Below are 16,357 nucleotides of genomic sequence, written 5' to 3'. Positions count from 1 at the left end.
TGCAATGTGTCATTGAAAACATGTGAACTTGCTTACCGGTATTAGAATACCTAATTAATTTATTTGAAATTGGTGATTTTAATAGTTACACTTCAAAAAGGGCGTAACTCAGAACTTCGACGATTTTCTCATTCAAAACATCGCCCAGGGGTTCGAAATAACTAAAAACACCTATTTTGAACCAAATTTTGATGGTTTATTTATTCTGACAATCACGGCCAATAAAAATTCGTTGAAATATCTTAGATTTCCTTCAAATTTGTGGATTTATACATTCAAAAGGGCGTAACTTCAAAACGGGCCCTACGATTTTTTTGAAATTTTGCCCAGACATGCAGCTTAGCTATAGAAAACGACTGGTGAGCACAGATTTGATGGAGATTTTTTGCCGATAATAACTGTAAGGGGAGCACCGTGCACGTGGTTTATGGACAACCTCTTACGAGATCGTGGAGATCTTCAGTTGGATTTGATAGTTTCTCAGATCCTGGAGAATACTTTCTAGTGGGCCGAGTGGGCTGACAATTTTAGGCGGATTCTTTAGGAAACTGGAATTCCTAGCGGACTTAGGGTTTTCTGGCGGGATCCTGAGATTGTATAACTGGCTGGCTGTCTTGTTAGTGTTATTCGAACAACACGCCAAGCTGTTCCCATAGGGGACGTTAGTCAGAGAGAAGGACGTTTCAAGTAATACTATTTCATATGGTGTGTCCTCTTCAACATCTAATCCAGAGGTCTATTTTATAAATCAAGGTTGGGTGACAAAACGTCGAATGCCAAAGCGTCGAAAGGAAAAAAAACGTTACAAAAAATACGTGTAATGTCTAACAAAATGTCGAAGAGAGGTCTATTTTATAAATCAAGGTTGGGTGACAAAACGTCGAATGCCAAAGTGTCGAAAGGAAAAAAAACGTTACAAAAAATACGTGTAATGTCTAACAAAATGTCGAAATCGATGAAAACAGATAAAAATGTAACGTAAAATCCAAATACTACGCAATGTTTTTAGCAGTTAAAGCAGTGAAAATTACAGTATTGGACAGAATATAGTAAAAAATGGTAATTTTTCATAGAAAATGGATAGACCTCGGCTTTGTGGTCCGATTGATAAGAAATTTACACCGCAGCTCAGAAACAACATGACTTTAACTTTATTAGAAAATTACAATATTTGAATCACAAAATTTTTAAGTTATTGAAAATCTCCCATTTTGCTAAAATATTTTTAACCAATCAGTTTTACTCAAAAATTTTATTTTACAGACTTGTTGTGACGAGCCATCAAATCAAAAAAATGTTGTACTGAAGGGCATATAGCTCAAGGTACAGTCAACTCTCCCTTACTCGATATCGAGTTATAGAACACACAATTAGTGCAAATTCGATCAGAGGGACCATCGAGGTAGCCATGAAAATCAACTTTTACAATGGTTCTCTAACTCGATATCGAGATACGGAATATCGAGTACGGGAGAGTTAACTGTTTTCCCATTTTACAATTATTTTCAATTCAAGACTTTTATCATTTTTGTGAAAATTGATTATAAAGAGCTCTGAATTTTTAAGCTGCGGTGAAAATTTTAGATCAATTTGTACACTAGTAGCCGAGATCCATGTCTCCAAACTCGACCATTTTGTATGGAAAAATGGCCAATGTGTACTTTATTCTGTCCAGCAGTATATATTATTTTTCAATATTATCATGTTATTTTTAGCTGGTCCCAGAAGCGACATAAAAATGAAAATTTGGTTCGGAATTCATTAAGCTTTTTTAGATTCATTTTCAGATTATAAAATGAATATAGCAGTCTCTCATCAAAATGCAACTTTTAGTTAAACATGTCAAAAGTATAGAAGTCTATAATACAGAACATATTCAATAACTTGACTTGATGACTAAATAATACACTATTTATCAACAGATAGCTTAAACCGAAGCAAATCCAATTCACCTTTAAACAATTTCAGCAACGATTTTTAGGAATTTATTAAATTGAAATTTTTTCGCAAAAACAAAATAAAAACATTTAAGTTTATTGAGATAAAACTATCTCGGTTTAAATTAAAAAACATTTAAGCTAAGGGTAAATAGATTTTGTTCGCTCACGAAGAACAGAAAAAAGGTAATCGTGAACTGATTTGGGATTCATTTCCTCAGCCGCTATGTAAGTTCAGAGGTGCCGCGAAGGAAGGCTAAACGTCTTGGCCTTTTTCATACTTTTATCACCTCTACCTCAGACTTCATTTTCAATCTTCCAAATGAGGAGCTGCACTGCATCTTCTCTGGTCCGGGCTGGGTGTAAGATTGACATTTTTGTGAAAATTTGTTCCACGCTTACTTCGATGAACGTTGCAGTGGGAAAATTTCAACGTCATATGCAGCCCAGATTCCACTGTCACGAAACGTCAAATGCAGCCCATCTTTTTTATGGCTGAAAAAGTGAAAAGTATTGTATTCAGAGTAAACTGTTGTTGAAAATCTCAGTCAGCGGAGCAGTTTTCCAAAGATGCTGATAAATCTAAACACAAGGCTAGTTATTTCTAATGTCTGCTACATTTGCTGGCATGAAATTTCACTCAAAATGCCTATTTATGCTTCGGTGTGATGCAAACGCAAATATATTTTGCTGAGATGTCCATGTGCGGGCTTGAACGCCTCGCGCGTGATTTATGTAAACACAGAGTTGAATAAGAAAAAAACAAAGCAATCACAGAAAAAGAAGACCGTCTTCGCGAGTCTCGTCTCAGGTTATCTTCAATTCCAAAACCTTCACTTGGAAAGTGATTGCTTTCGACGTTTTGGGATTCGACGTTTTGTCTTTCGATATTTTGTCCCTCAACCATAAATCGAATCGATCAAAATGACCCGACTGGAGTCACTGTCGACCTAAAAGTTCGCTCGACTCAGCTCTGTCACTCGAGTTTTTCGACAGTTGCCACTCTATGTGACTGGATTACTATGGCAGTCGACGGGTGACATCTATTCTATACCATGTTTTTTTTCGCTTGCCTTTCTGACTGAAGTCAATCAATCAATATGAGATGCTTTAATTTGCAAGAAATCGATTTCGCTTCATAAGCGGAAGGTCATGGGTTCGATTCCCAGCCCCTCCACAAAAAACCCGTCCAGCCACCAGAAGACGTTAAAGTTAAAAATAGATCTGTATCGGTAAAGAAGAAGCTACAGATCAACTGATTCCGGAGAGTAGTGGCCACAAGCACAGAGTGCCTGAAAAAAAAAATGCAAGAAACATAATTTTGGAGAGCGATTTCCAACTTACGAAATTTTGACAAATTTGAGTTTATTAAATTGATAGAAAAAATATCGTTCATTTCCGAAAAACCCATATTTATTTTCCTAAATAAGGCTTTAATGAAATGTATTGTATTTCAGTATTCGTACACAGTTTTCGGGAGATTTTCAGTCCTTGAACGAAGGTCACTTTTGCGAGTATTGTTTTGGCATGGTCCATCCATGTAAATAGTGAACAAAAAGCTTATAAGAAACCATTGAAAGCTTTTAAGCGATAAGGAGTTTGTGAAACATCTGCCACAATTAACAGTTTGGGTGCATAGATTCATAGCACAGTCCTACCCTACAGTAATCTGCTTTGAAGGGAACCGTTCCGTAGTCTGATCATCATAATAGGATGACATTACAATATCTTAATTATATTCTTAAAACAAACGATTTAAAAAAACAAAGTTTTCGATTGGCACGGATTTGTTTTTGACAATCGAAAATTTCGACCTTGTTGCCAAAAACGGAACCGTATTATAGTATTATTCCTATGAAAATATGGACCACCCTAATTTTGAATAACAACTCTGTAGAAGGCATTTTTTTGCAATGTTTTGTTCTTAAGCTCAAAATATATCTTTTCGCCTAAATCTGCTTGCTGGATTGGGAATTTTTTTTTTATTTCCGTACGGGTTTGGGCCGGAAAGTCTCAGATTTTCATGAAACTTTTTCTTCAGAAAAGATTTTCTAACCTTGTTCCAATTCCTGGAACAAAAAAAAATTATCATTCATTTATACCAAAAGACGAACAAAGCATTTTTGCTAGTAAATTCTCAGATGCACATGAAAACCAAGAAAATACAGCATGCTTTGTTCTTAATAATACAAAGAAACGAAAATCTTCTGGTGTTAGCAACCAAAGACAATCTTCCCGGTTGAAAAAATAGATAGTATTAAGATGAAAATGTAAGTTATATACTGAATAATTGAATAAATAAAATTAAAAAAAAGTAATAATAATCTTATTTGTTTCATAGAAAAGAAAGAATCCCTTTTCAGTGTAATGAAGAATTGAGGCAGAAACAGTTTTTTCAGTTTTTCTTAGCGGTGTAATTTTTCATGAAAAATATCATCCATTCCGACTTATCCAGCTTTTCATGCTCGCCATAAAAACAATATGCTATAAAATATTTGGCAGATGCTGACTATCAGCACTGAACTGAAACTTGGAAATATATCCTTAGCATGCCTTGACTAACCGTAAAATTTCATTGTTTTTCTTTCTGTCAATCTAACGAAAATTTTGTTTGAATTTGCGGAAATAATCTTATTCGTTATTGGCCCTGTCCTATGGTTCAGAAAGGGGTAGGGGGGCGTTCTGCCAACTCGGTCGAGGGAGATTTCTTGTGTGAACAAGTTACAACATGGACGTCCTAAAGTGCCAGAATGAAGTGTTGTGCTTGTGGGGAGCACTTGAAGATGGGATGGAAGGTCATTACTTTGCGTTCGTGCTTTACTTCTGCTTATCTATAAATTTACATACAATAACCGACCCTAAGCTTAACTATCTAAATTAACAGTTGCAAATACAATAATCACTCTGAGCTTACTAACATGTCTTCTCAATGAGTTCCGTGACGTCACGTTTCCGACAAGTTTAAAAACGACGATTAACCATGACATTACGCACCACATTCAAACAAGAGGGCCGCCAACAGCCAGCAAGTGCCATCGGCTAGCACCGGACAAGCTGGAAGTCGCCATGAAAGAGTTCCAAGTTATGAGCGAGTTAGGAATATTTCGTCCTTCCAGCAGCAGTTGGGCCAGCTCTCTACACTGTGTGCAGAAGAAGAACGGTCAATGGAGATTCGTAGGAGATTATCGATACCCGAACCAGGTGACTGTACCAGATCGTTACCCTGTCCCGCATATTCACGATCTGTTGAATGTATTCCAGGTAAAATCAGTTTTCACCACACTTGATCTGGAGAGGGCGTACCATCAGATTCCGGTTGAAGAGGCGGATATTTCGAAGACAGCCGTTATAACTCCGTTCGGACTCTTCGAGTTCACGCGAATGCAATTCGGTTAATGCACCGCCACAATCTAAATGCAACCTACTAAAAAACAAAAGAGAATTGTTATTAAGCGAATAAAATATTACCTATGCAAATCGGAATAAGATTTTAGTTTGAGTGACAGAAAAGCAACGAAAATTATTTCAGTGAATGATGGGTTACTAAGGATTTATTTTCGAGTTTCAGTTCAGTGGTGATAGTCAGCTTCTGTCAAAGATTTTATAGCATGGCTAACGTAAAAAGCTGGATACTTCATTAAAACCAATCCCATATTTTTTTTCAGATGTTTTAGAAAATTTGCAATTGCTTTGATAAAAAAATCTTTGTTTTTCCGATGCTTCGATTGAAATATGGGTTTTCAAAGAAAAGGCTTATATGGTCATTTTCTACAAAATAACTCAAAAACGAAAAAAAGTACATTTCAAAAATTTCAGCGTTTAAAGCTTATTAAATTACTTTCTCAAATATATATTTTTGAAAGTTTTCCACTAATTGGAACATAGTTTTTCCGGCTTTTCTTTACGAATTTTCTCAACGGTGGAAAATTTTATGGAAAACTTTTTCCAGTTAATATTTTTTTTTATTCCTGAGAAAATTTTCTTTCATTTTCATAAAAAACTTTGTTTCTACGATGCTTCTTTCTTGAGTTATGATTTTTCAAAGAAAAGGCTAAAAATGGCACATTCGCACATTTTTTACAAAATTGGCCATAACTCAAAAACTAAAAATAAGTACATTTCAAAAATTTCAGCGATTAAACCTTATGAAATTATCTTCTCAAAAATTATTTTTTTGAAAATTTTCCACGAGTTGGAGCATAATTTTTCCGGCTTTTCTTTACGAATTTTCTCAACGGTGGAAAATTTTGTGGAAAACTTTTTCCAGTTAATATTTTTTTTTATTCCTGAGAAAATTGGCTTTCATTTTCATAAAAAAAAACTTTGTTTCTACGATGCTTCGTTCTTGAGTTATGATTTTTCAAAGTAAGTAGTGTCAGAGGAAAACAAAAAAAAAATCCAACTGAGTTTTCCGGGAAAATAAACGACCCTGAATTTTTCTAAATTTTTTTAATTCATTATTGATGAGCCCTGCTTGTGGAAGAAGTTTCATGAAAATCTGAGACCCTTCGGCCCACTTTGTACGGAAATAAAAAAAATCCCCATTACTGTGTACTGAAAACTTCTAAAACCCTCTATGAGAGTCCATTTGAACTTCAACGCTCAATCGTTCTCCGGAAATCCTATCAGAATCTCCTTGTTACAGGGAGAACATCTTGAAACCCCTTGATAACCCTTAGGGAAACCTCCGAAAATCTGAAAAGCTTTTAGGGATATTGATTTTGTTTTGCCACATGAAACGTTACCCTAAAAACAGCTTAAAACCCACTTGAAACCTGAAGGGATCACCAGTGGGCAGTTTCAGATACCCCTGGATACTCTTTTGATGCCCTTGGAAATCATTAGTAATTTAGAAAAACAAACTTTTGGAATCTCTTGAGAAACCTATGATCATTGAAATTTGTGAATTCATACTATCCTTTTAAAACTGTTTTGAATCTTTTTTGGGGTTCTTTGGGAACTTCTGAGAACTTTTCGATATACTGTGAAACAGGCCCATCCTGAATCGTGGACCAAATCTCAGATACAATATTGTGCGATAGAATATTTTTTGTACAGCAGCGGTTTCAAAATTATTGATAAAACCAAACGAATGCGATAAATGTTTTTTTTATTTTTGAAAATTTAAAAACTTGCTTCTGTGATAATCTTGTTGAAGATTCTGTGAATAATTGTGCTCATGATAACGTCAGAAACCAAACCAGTATTCTCTTGAATACTCTGTCCAAAACCCTGTAAGATTGTCGTCCATGATTTTTTAGAATCATTCGCAGAATTCTATCAAAAATTTTCTATATGATTTTGTCAGAATCCTATCTTGTACTATTCGATAATATTTCGCAAAGTTTTCTAAGAATAAAGTCCTGGATTAATTTTTTTAATAGAATCTCATCAGATCAGAACTTTTTCCCTCAAAAACCTGACAAAGTGACCTATACAGTACTGACCCGATTTTGTCTGCCCCCGATTTTGTCTACCCCCGATTTTGTCAGCTTTTTGACCCGATTTTGTCAGCCTATTTAAAATTTGTCAAAAAAATGTTATCGTCATGTTTTACCACGTTTACATTAAAATTGATGATGATGTTTGATGTCATGCACGCATGGGCGTAGCAAGAGGGGGCAATGGCAATGCCTTTTATTAAGTGTTAAAAGTCAATATTCCCAATATAAGAGAGGGGGGAGCCCCTGATAAAAAAAATTAGCTACGGCCATGTCCATCGGCCTCTTAAAAGTCCATGCAACCATGGAACACGTCAAAATTTTAAAAACAGGAACAAAATAATATGACCCGATTTTGTCAGGTTTCCCATTTTGTCAGCCTAAAATTCATCGAGGGGCTGACAAAATCGGGTCCTTACTGTATCTCCCAAACTATTAGATATTGAGCGGTTCCACAGAAAATGACGACTTTTTTCCCAAATTTCATTTTTATATTTTTTGATTTGGATGAAATTTTGCACATGCTTTCTTTATGCCCAAAAATGCCTTTTTGCATCATCGGTTCGCCATTTTGACTCTAGCCTTACTTTTGAGAAGGGCCTAAGAAAAAAAATCCTTAATAATTTTCAAAAAAAATATAACTTAGAAACGGTTTGTTTGATCAGTTTGGTGTTTTCCGCAAAGTTTTAGGTTATTGTTGGGACTATCTGAAAAAAAATAAACACTGTAAAAAATATGTTGTAATTTTTTATATATCGAAAATAGAGCTTAAAAATCAATTTTCTCTAAAATCGTTTTTATTTTATGTGTTAAAGTAGACAAAAATGAAGTCATTTGCACAGTGGGTCAAGATGGAGAAATCATGGACAAAAAAGTTATGATTTTTTAAAAAAAGGTGTATTCTTGAAAATGGTCATAATAAACTTTTTAAATGTTTTTCAACTCGATTTTATGAAAGTACGCAAAATTTACAACAAAAAAGGTTTGCGGGTAAACTAAGCTAACTTTTACCGTTTTAAAGATACAGCGATTTTCAATTTTCGATCATTTTCGAATGTTTTTCGAGGTTCATAAGCCTAGAAATTTGTTCATTGTTTGAAAGAGCAGATAATTCTTGACTAAAATGTTTGAAAAAATATTGATTTGGTTATTTTCCATGGTATGAGGCGAAATAAAAAAATGTGCCCTGTAAAAATGATTTATTTATTTTTTTAACGAAACACAACTTTAACATTCAACGTTGTGATATTTTGATATGTAATTATCAAGAAAATATGGAACAAAATGTTATGATTCTATATCTGTTAACTTATTTATCTCAAAAATGATTAATTGTATACGCTAAGAAAAGCACTAAAATTTGAACAAAATTTATTTCATGTCCGATGGAGCTGCATCACAATATAAAAATAGAAAGAACTTTTCTAGACTTTGCCAATTTAGGAAAAACTATGATATAGATGTTGAATGTCATTTTTTCGCAACATCGCATGGCAAAGGACCCTGCGATGCATAAGGGGGAACAATAAAATGCATGGCTACAAGGGCTAGTCTAGCTAAAGAACGTGAATATCCCATCAAAAATGCTAAGGAATTATTTGATTGGGCTCAAAAGCGAAAGGAGGAGCAACTAACACAAATTTTCTTCTCTTATGCAACTACAACAGAGTATGAACATATCAAGGAGCAGCTTAATGAACAATATTCGAAAGCAATAACTATTCAGGGAACACAAAAATACCATTCATTTATGGCAGACAACTAATCGTTCCATCAAAAAATATAAAATTTCCATAAAAAATGCAAAATTTGCCAGTAAAGAAACAAGGGTAAAATCAACAGAAAAGTTGAAAATTTCCATAAAAAAATAAAGAAGTGCATAGAAAAAACAAAATTTTCCATAAATAAAAAAAAATTGAGCAATAAATAGATTCAAAAGAGCAGTAGAATCGACAATAATCTCACTAAAAAATATCAAATTTTCCATTTAAAAACCTCAAAATGTCCCTATTTTCTTCACAAAAAGCAATAAATAATTATAAATTATCCACAAAAAAAGCCAAAATTTGCAATAAATAAATAATAATTCGCCCACAATAAATCAAAAATTTCCATTCAAAAAATCAAAGATAGCAATAGCAGTAAATGCAAAGTTGCAATAAACAAACCCAACTGAGCAATTCAAAATGACAATCAATACATGAAAATGTTGTAGAAAATTCCAATATTAAAGTAAAACTTTCCATAAAATAACGTAATTTTCCAATAATGAGTATTAATGTGTATAATGGATTTCATAAATTTTCAGTCAAACTGAAGCATTGTTTTCACAATTGGAGCTAGTTAGTCGTCGTACATACAGTATTCTACAAAACATTTGCAACTTTTTCGATTTTCCATACAAAATGACCAATTTTGATAAACTATAACTCAGTTATTTATGGTCCGATTTGAATGAAATTTTCAGAACATCAGACATAACTTGAACTTTAACATATATTTTTGAGTGATTTTTCCAATCACAAGTTGAAAAGTAGTAACGGTTATACTTAAGTGAATTTTTTGACGATTTTTCATAATTGACATAACTTAACATATTGAAGGAATAGCTTCATCGTATGTTCAGCAAAGTTGTAGATTTTGACGAGATGAATAAGTTTGCTGAAGACAGTTTTTGTGTAAGGCTATCAGATTTTGAGATAAAAAGTTTTGATTTTTTCGTCAAAAATTACACTTTAATCAAATCGTTATTACTTATAAACTCGTGATTGGAAAAATTATTCAAAAATATATGTTAAAATTCAAGTCACATCTGATGTTCTGTATAAGTTTCATTCGAATCGGTCCATAAATAACTGAGATCTAACTTACCAAAGTTGGTCATTTTGTATGGAAAATCGAAAAAGTTGCAAATGTTTTGTCCAATACTGTATGTAGATGTAGAAATTGCATTTTAGAGTTCGATAATTAATTACGTAAGAATTTAGGGGAGGGGAGAGCGGGGAGATTGGCCGGGTTTGAAAAAAATATTTCTTGCCATATAGAAAAAATTGATGTTTCATACAAAAAATCATACATGGAGGGGAGGCGAGGTTTCGAAAAATCACCAAAAAATGTTTTTTAATACACCCCATCGTTAGGCGCTACAATTTTACTTATTTCGGCAAAGTTGAAATGAAACATGGAACATGGGATATCTAATCTTCCAATATTAGGAACACTTATGTCACTGCTTGGGTTATGTCCAACTACATTGATGGTAGAAGCTTATGCTCTCATGCCCCACCAGCCAGGGAACTGGTGTTTACAAACTAAGCATCAGTAAAGTAACTGCCCACAGCAGTTGCAGAAATGTGTATATTTCGATTGATGAGTTTTTTCCTATATATTTTTTTATTTGCATACGAACATAACGCTTTTTAAAGTATCTTCTAATAGGTTCATTTTTAGATCTAGTGGGTTGTCTCAGTACAACAAATATGGTTACGCATGCTGTAACGCTACTTTTGTACCTCATCACCCACTTCATGTTTCATTTCAACTTTGCCGAAATAATTAAAATTGTAGCGCCTAACGATGGGGTGTATTAAAAACATTGTTTTTGTGATTTTTCTGAACCTCGCCTCCCCTCCATGTATGATTTTTTGTATGAAACATTATTTTTTTCTATATGGCAAGAATTTTTTTTTCAAACCCGGCCAACATCCCCACTCTCCCCTCCCCTGAATTCTTACGTAATTAATTATCGAACTCTAAAATGCAATTACTACATCTACATACGACGACTAATTAGCTCCAATTGTGAAAACAATGCTTCAGTTTGACTGAACATTTATGAAATCCATTACACACATTATTACTCATTATTGGAAAATTACGTTATTTTTATGGAAAGTTTTACTTAAATATTGGAATTTTCTACAACATTTTCATGTATTGATTGTCATTTTGAATTGCTCAGTTAGGTTTGTTTATTGCAACTTTGCATTTACTGCTATTGCTATCTTTGATTTTTTGAATGGAAATTTTCTGATTTATTGTGGGCGAATTATTATTTATTTATTGCAAATTTTGGCTTTTTTTGTGGAAAATTTATAATTATTTATTGCTTTTTGTGAAGAAAATAGGGACATTTTGAGGTTTTTAAATGGAAAATTCGATATTTTTTAGTGAGATTATTGTCGATTCTACTGCACTTTTGAATCTATTTATTGCTCAAAATTTTTTTATTTATGGAAAATTTTGTTTTTTCTATGCACTTCTTTATTTTTAATGGAAATTTTTAACTTTTCTGTTGATTTTACCCTTGTTTCTTTACTGGCAAATTTTGCATTTTTTATGGAAATTTTATATTTTTTGATGGGACGTTAATATTTTAGCCATTCATTTATTCCAGTTTCCGTAGATAAAATAGAAGTTAGGCAATTTTCAAACTGTAATGATAGTAAAAAAATTGTAAATATTATGAAAAAGTAAGAAATCTGTATCAAAAAAGGACGCTCCATCATTGTATAAGAACATGAAATAAAATGCTTTCAGAAAAAAATATTCTTTATTTTATATACTCGAAAAACATCCGAAAACAACTAAAAGTTGTGAATTATCAGTAAATTTAATTTTAAAATTGCTGTATCTCGGAAACGGTAGCAATTAGCAAAATTTCCTCATAAACCTTTTTTGTTGCAAATTTTGCGTACTTTAATAAAATCGGATCGAAAAGCATTCAAAAAGTTTATTTAGACCAAATTGAAAAATCAACCTTTTTTTACAAAATCATAGCTTTTTTGTCCATGATTTCTCCATCTTGACCTACTGTGCAAAAGACTCCATTTTTTGTCTACTTTAAAATATAAAAATTATAAAAATAACGATTTTTGATAAAATTGATTTTTAAGCTTTACCGTGCACCCCCGCTAATTTGAACGGTACCTCACGCAAACCATCGGGGTTAATTTTTAATTTGAACATCTAGTCACCCTATAAACGTGTTTCTGGTTACCTCTTTCTCTGTTTTGTTTTGATTCTGCGTTCCGTTCCACAGCGTTCCATTTCACTTTACTTCGTTCCATGAGCTAAATGACGTTTGAACCATTTTTAATCTGAACGATGTGCATATTAGCGGGGTACAAATTAAAAAGTATTCAGATTAAATGTGGTCAAACCAATGGGGGTACCCGGTATTTTTGAAATAAAAAAAAAAATACATCATTTTTTTACAGTGTATATTTTTCCAGATAGTGTCAACAATATCCTAAAACTTTGCGGAAGACACCAAACCAATCAGACAAATAGTTTCTGAGTTTTAATTTTTTGAAAATTGTTAAGGCTTTTTTTTCTTAGGCCCTTCTCAAAAGTAACGCTAGGGTAAAAATGGCGAACCGATGATGCAAATAGGCATTTTTGGGTATAAAGAAAGCATATGCCAAATTTCAGCCAAATCAAAAAATTCAAAAGTAAACCGACATTCGAATTTAAATGGAACCGCTCTATTGAAAAATGTTTAGAAGGTTTCCATATTTTCAGTAATCTACAACATTGTAGAACATTATATTGTGCTTTCCTTTGAAATGAAAAATGTTTGAGAGCTAATTTCGAAGTCTATTAAATTTGACGCTTAGGACACTTTTGCATATAATGTGTCCTGATCATCCTGTGGGGATTATTTTCTTTTACAATGCAGGCAGTCTGTATTTTTTGTTATCTTTATTATTGAGACTTTCAGTTTTTGGCTGGATCGTCTTTGCAGGTAGTCTGTATTGAAATCAATTGAAAATATTGATTTCAATCCCTAAAATCGTTATTGTTCGGAATTTGAGTCAAAACGGTATAGTAGAAATGATCATCTGTGAAGAAATTTTAGTAGTTTTGTTAAAAATCGATGGAATTTGAGTATTCCAATTATGAGTCATGATCGAAATTTAAGACAAAACGGTATAACCCATTTACAAGGCATTCAGAAAAGTTTACGTGCCATGTTTATTTAAGACATTTTGGTGTGATTCACGAACTGATTTTACATCTTTGTTTTTCAATTAATATAGCAATTCATCCGTTATGTTCAAATGCATTTTAAACACTGTTTCCGAAACCTACAGGCTTATACAAATTCCCCCCTCAAATTACATTTGAGCACGGTCGGTGCAGAAGCTCCCTAATCTGTTTTAGGTTCAGTATTACCCAAATGGATTCGCTTCCGCAGATTGCTCCCCATAGAATGCAGATTTGTTCAAAGGTTTAGCGTGTTGGGGTAGATGTACCAGTTATGGCCATAGTATATGGTAGTTGGCCATACATGATAAATCGAATATTTTGTGTGTTTAAGTAGTAAGGTATCAGTTACATCTTAAATGTTTTCAAAAAGATTTAAAACTTTTTTTCCCTTATTTCACATATTGCCAGATACCACATATATAGCTACCTAGCTATAACTGGTACACTTTCCCTAGTTGCATACGTTCGACTCACTTTACTTACCGCTTCGTTGGAACATATCGACGGATTGTTACTGACGGGGACGTGATGGTGGCCGGTGGCAAACAGCGGCGGCGGAGGGAATCGCTCGGTGAGGGATGCTCCAGAGGTGGGAGGTGGCTGCGACTGCGGCGGAAGCATCATCCCCGAGGCCGGGTGCTGTTGGCCAGTGTGCGAAATCGGAATACCGGCCCGGGTGTTTGTGTAAACCAAATTTGTTGAATGTACTGATGGATGGTGTGCCAAATCAATCTGGAATGTGTTTTATTTTATTGAGTGCGGCGCAGCGTATGGTCCATGGGATGGGGGGGGGGGGGGGAAGGGTCCATCGATTTGTTGTTCGTTTGCGTGCCGGAGAGAGAGATAGAGTATCCAACGGGTTCGAGAAGAGGGCACACCATTGCACTATGGTCCAGGAATCAGTTTTACGCGGAAAGACGCATTTTGAGCTTTAGAATGAAACATTAGACAAAAACAGTCTTCTACGAAGTTGTTTGTATTAGTAAGGTCCTTTGTTCGGTGTTATTGAAAATTAGGGTGGACCACTTTTTCATAGAAATTGTGTAACTAACTTTCTTATTTGTAGAAATTATTTTATACATGCTTCAGCAGAGTTGTAGATCATTCAATTTCAAGCAACTTTGCCAAAAAAAGTTTTTTTGTATCTCGTAAATTGACTGATTTAGAGCTATTTTTCTACGGTGGCATAGGGTGGTCCGAACAAAACTGGTTTTCTGGCTCTAGAGTTTTCAATTCAAATTTCTCATCAAAGTAGTCTGTGGAACACTTTTAGAGCTCTAAAAAATGCGTAATTTGGTGAGTAAAGGAACTCGCTATCTCTTTCCGTTTGGGAGTTATTGTTGTTTTTCTCTCAAAAATATGCCTACTTTGATTGAAAATATCTCTGATTGGGGCAAACATAAAAAATATCTTTTAACAGCATTCAAAAGACAAAATAAAATTGTATATTAGATCAAAAAATTAAAGATGTGTTATTTTTGTAACTCTAATAAAATGTCTTTCAAAACAAATATTTTTTATCACAAAAACTTTCATAACTTTAAAACTAAAATAGATATCATCAATCTTTTTGCATGAAAATTTGCGTTTTATTAAGTTTTAAAAGTCGTTCATAGACGACTTTGACGAGAAACTAATATTAAAAAAACTAGAGTTGAAAAACTTATTTTTGTTGGACCACCCTGCGATGATTAGGAAAAAATGCTCTAGATTGGACAAATTTCCAGCTACAGAAAAACTTTTTTTGGCAAAGTTGGTCAAAATTTCAAGTTCTTCCGCTTTGCCTAAGAGTATATACCAGTATTTTTGCAAATAAAAAAGTTGTATATATGATTTGTGTGATATTGTGGGCCACCCTAGTTTTAAATGACACAGTATGAAAGCTAACATTTTTAAAAACATTTTTGTAGAAGATCATTTTTGTCTAAAATTTTATTTTCATGCTCAAAATACAAAATTTTGAAGAAATACATACCATGCAAATCTTCAAAATAGTTTTAGAGCCCTATCTTCCTTATTTCAGATTTCTCGTCAAAGTGGTCTATAAACGACTTTAAGAGCTTAACAAAACGCAAATTTTCATGCAAAAATATTTATGATATCTATTTTAGTTCAAAAGTTATGAAAGTTTTTCTGCTTAAAATTCTTCGTTTTTCAGGGCATTTTATTAGAGTTACAAAAATAACACATCTGTAATTTTTTGATATAATATACAATTTTATTTTGCCTTTTTAATGCCGTCAAAAGATAATTTTTATGTTTGCCCCAATCAAAGATATTCACAATCAAAGCAGGCATGTTTTTGAGAGAAAAACAACAATAACTCCCAAACGGAAGAAGATAGCGAGTTTCTTCACTCACCAAATTACGCATTTTTTAGAGCTCTAAAAGTGTTCCATAGACTACTTTGATGAGAAATTTGAATTGAAAACTCTAGAGCCAGAAAACCAGTTTTGTTCGGACCACCCTATGTCACCTTTAGGAAAATAGCTCTAAATCGGTCAATTTAAGAGATACAAAAAAACTTTTTTTGGCAAAGTTGCTTGAAATTGGATGGTCTACAACTTTGCTGAAGCATGTATAATATAATTTCTACAAATAAGAAAGTTAGTTACACAATTTCTATGAAAAAGTGGTCCACCCTAATTTTCAATAACACCAAACAAACGACCTTACTAATACAAACAACTTTGTAGAAGACTGTTTTTGTCTAATGTTTCATTCTAAAGCTCAAAATGCGTCTTTCCGCGTAAAACTGATTCCTGGACCACTGTGCATTGTGGTCATCGCCGTAGTTTGTTTTTAGTGTTTCCCATAAAAGCGTCATCGTTTTGGGGTTAGGCATCGCAGTGGCAAAAACGAGAAACAGATGGAAATAAATATTTTATTAGAAAATCTACACAGGGATCACCATGAGCGTAGCTAGGGATGAAGGAGGAGCTGTGCAACAACGTTTCAAAATGGCAATACTGCTTTTGTACACAATTT

The 16,357-nt window shown here is 33.6% G+C and overlaps 1 protein-coding gene across 6 annotated transcripts in view; it reads right to left on the bottom strand.

Moving 5' to 3' along the window:
• Positions 1 to 16,357, bottom strand: part of LOC5576331 (nephrin) — a 1,001,823-nt gene that overhangs the window by 63,433 nt on the left and 922,033 nt on the right. For all 6 annotated transcript variants that reach the window (XM_021855560.1, XM_021855563.1, XM_021855562.1 and 3 more), the window contains exon 17: positions 13,853 to 14,101. In XM_021855560.1, the coding sequence (XP_021711252.1) occupies positions 13,853 to 14,101 (249 nt within the window). The remainder of the gene's footprint in view (positions 1 to 13,852; positions 14,102 to 16,357) is intronic.

This window comes from Aedes aegypti, chromosome 3 (genome assembly GCF_002204515.2).
Source record: "Aedes aegypti strain LVP_AGWG chromosome 3, AaegL5.0 Primary Assembly, whole genome shotgun sequence".
Classification (NCBI taxonomy): domain Eukaryota; kingdom Metazoa; phylum Arthropoda; class Insecta; order Diptera; family Culicidae; genus Aedes; species Aedes aegypti.
Note: the sequence above shows the minus strand (reverse complement) of the source record. Positions and strands in the feature narration are given on the sequence as shown.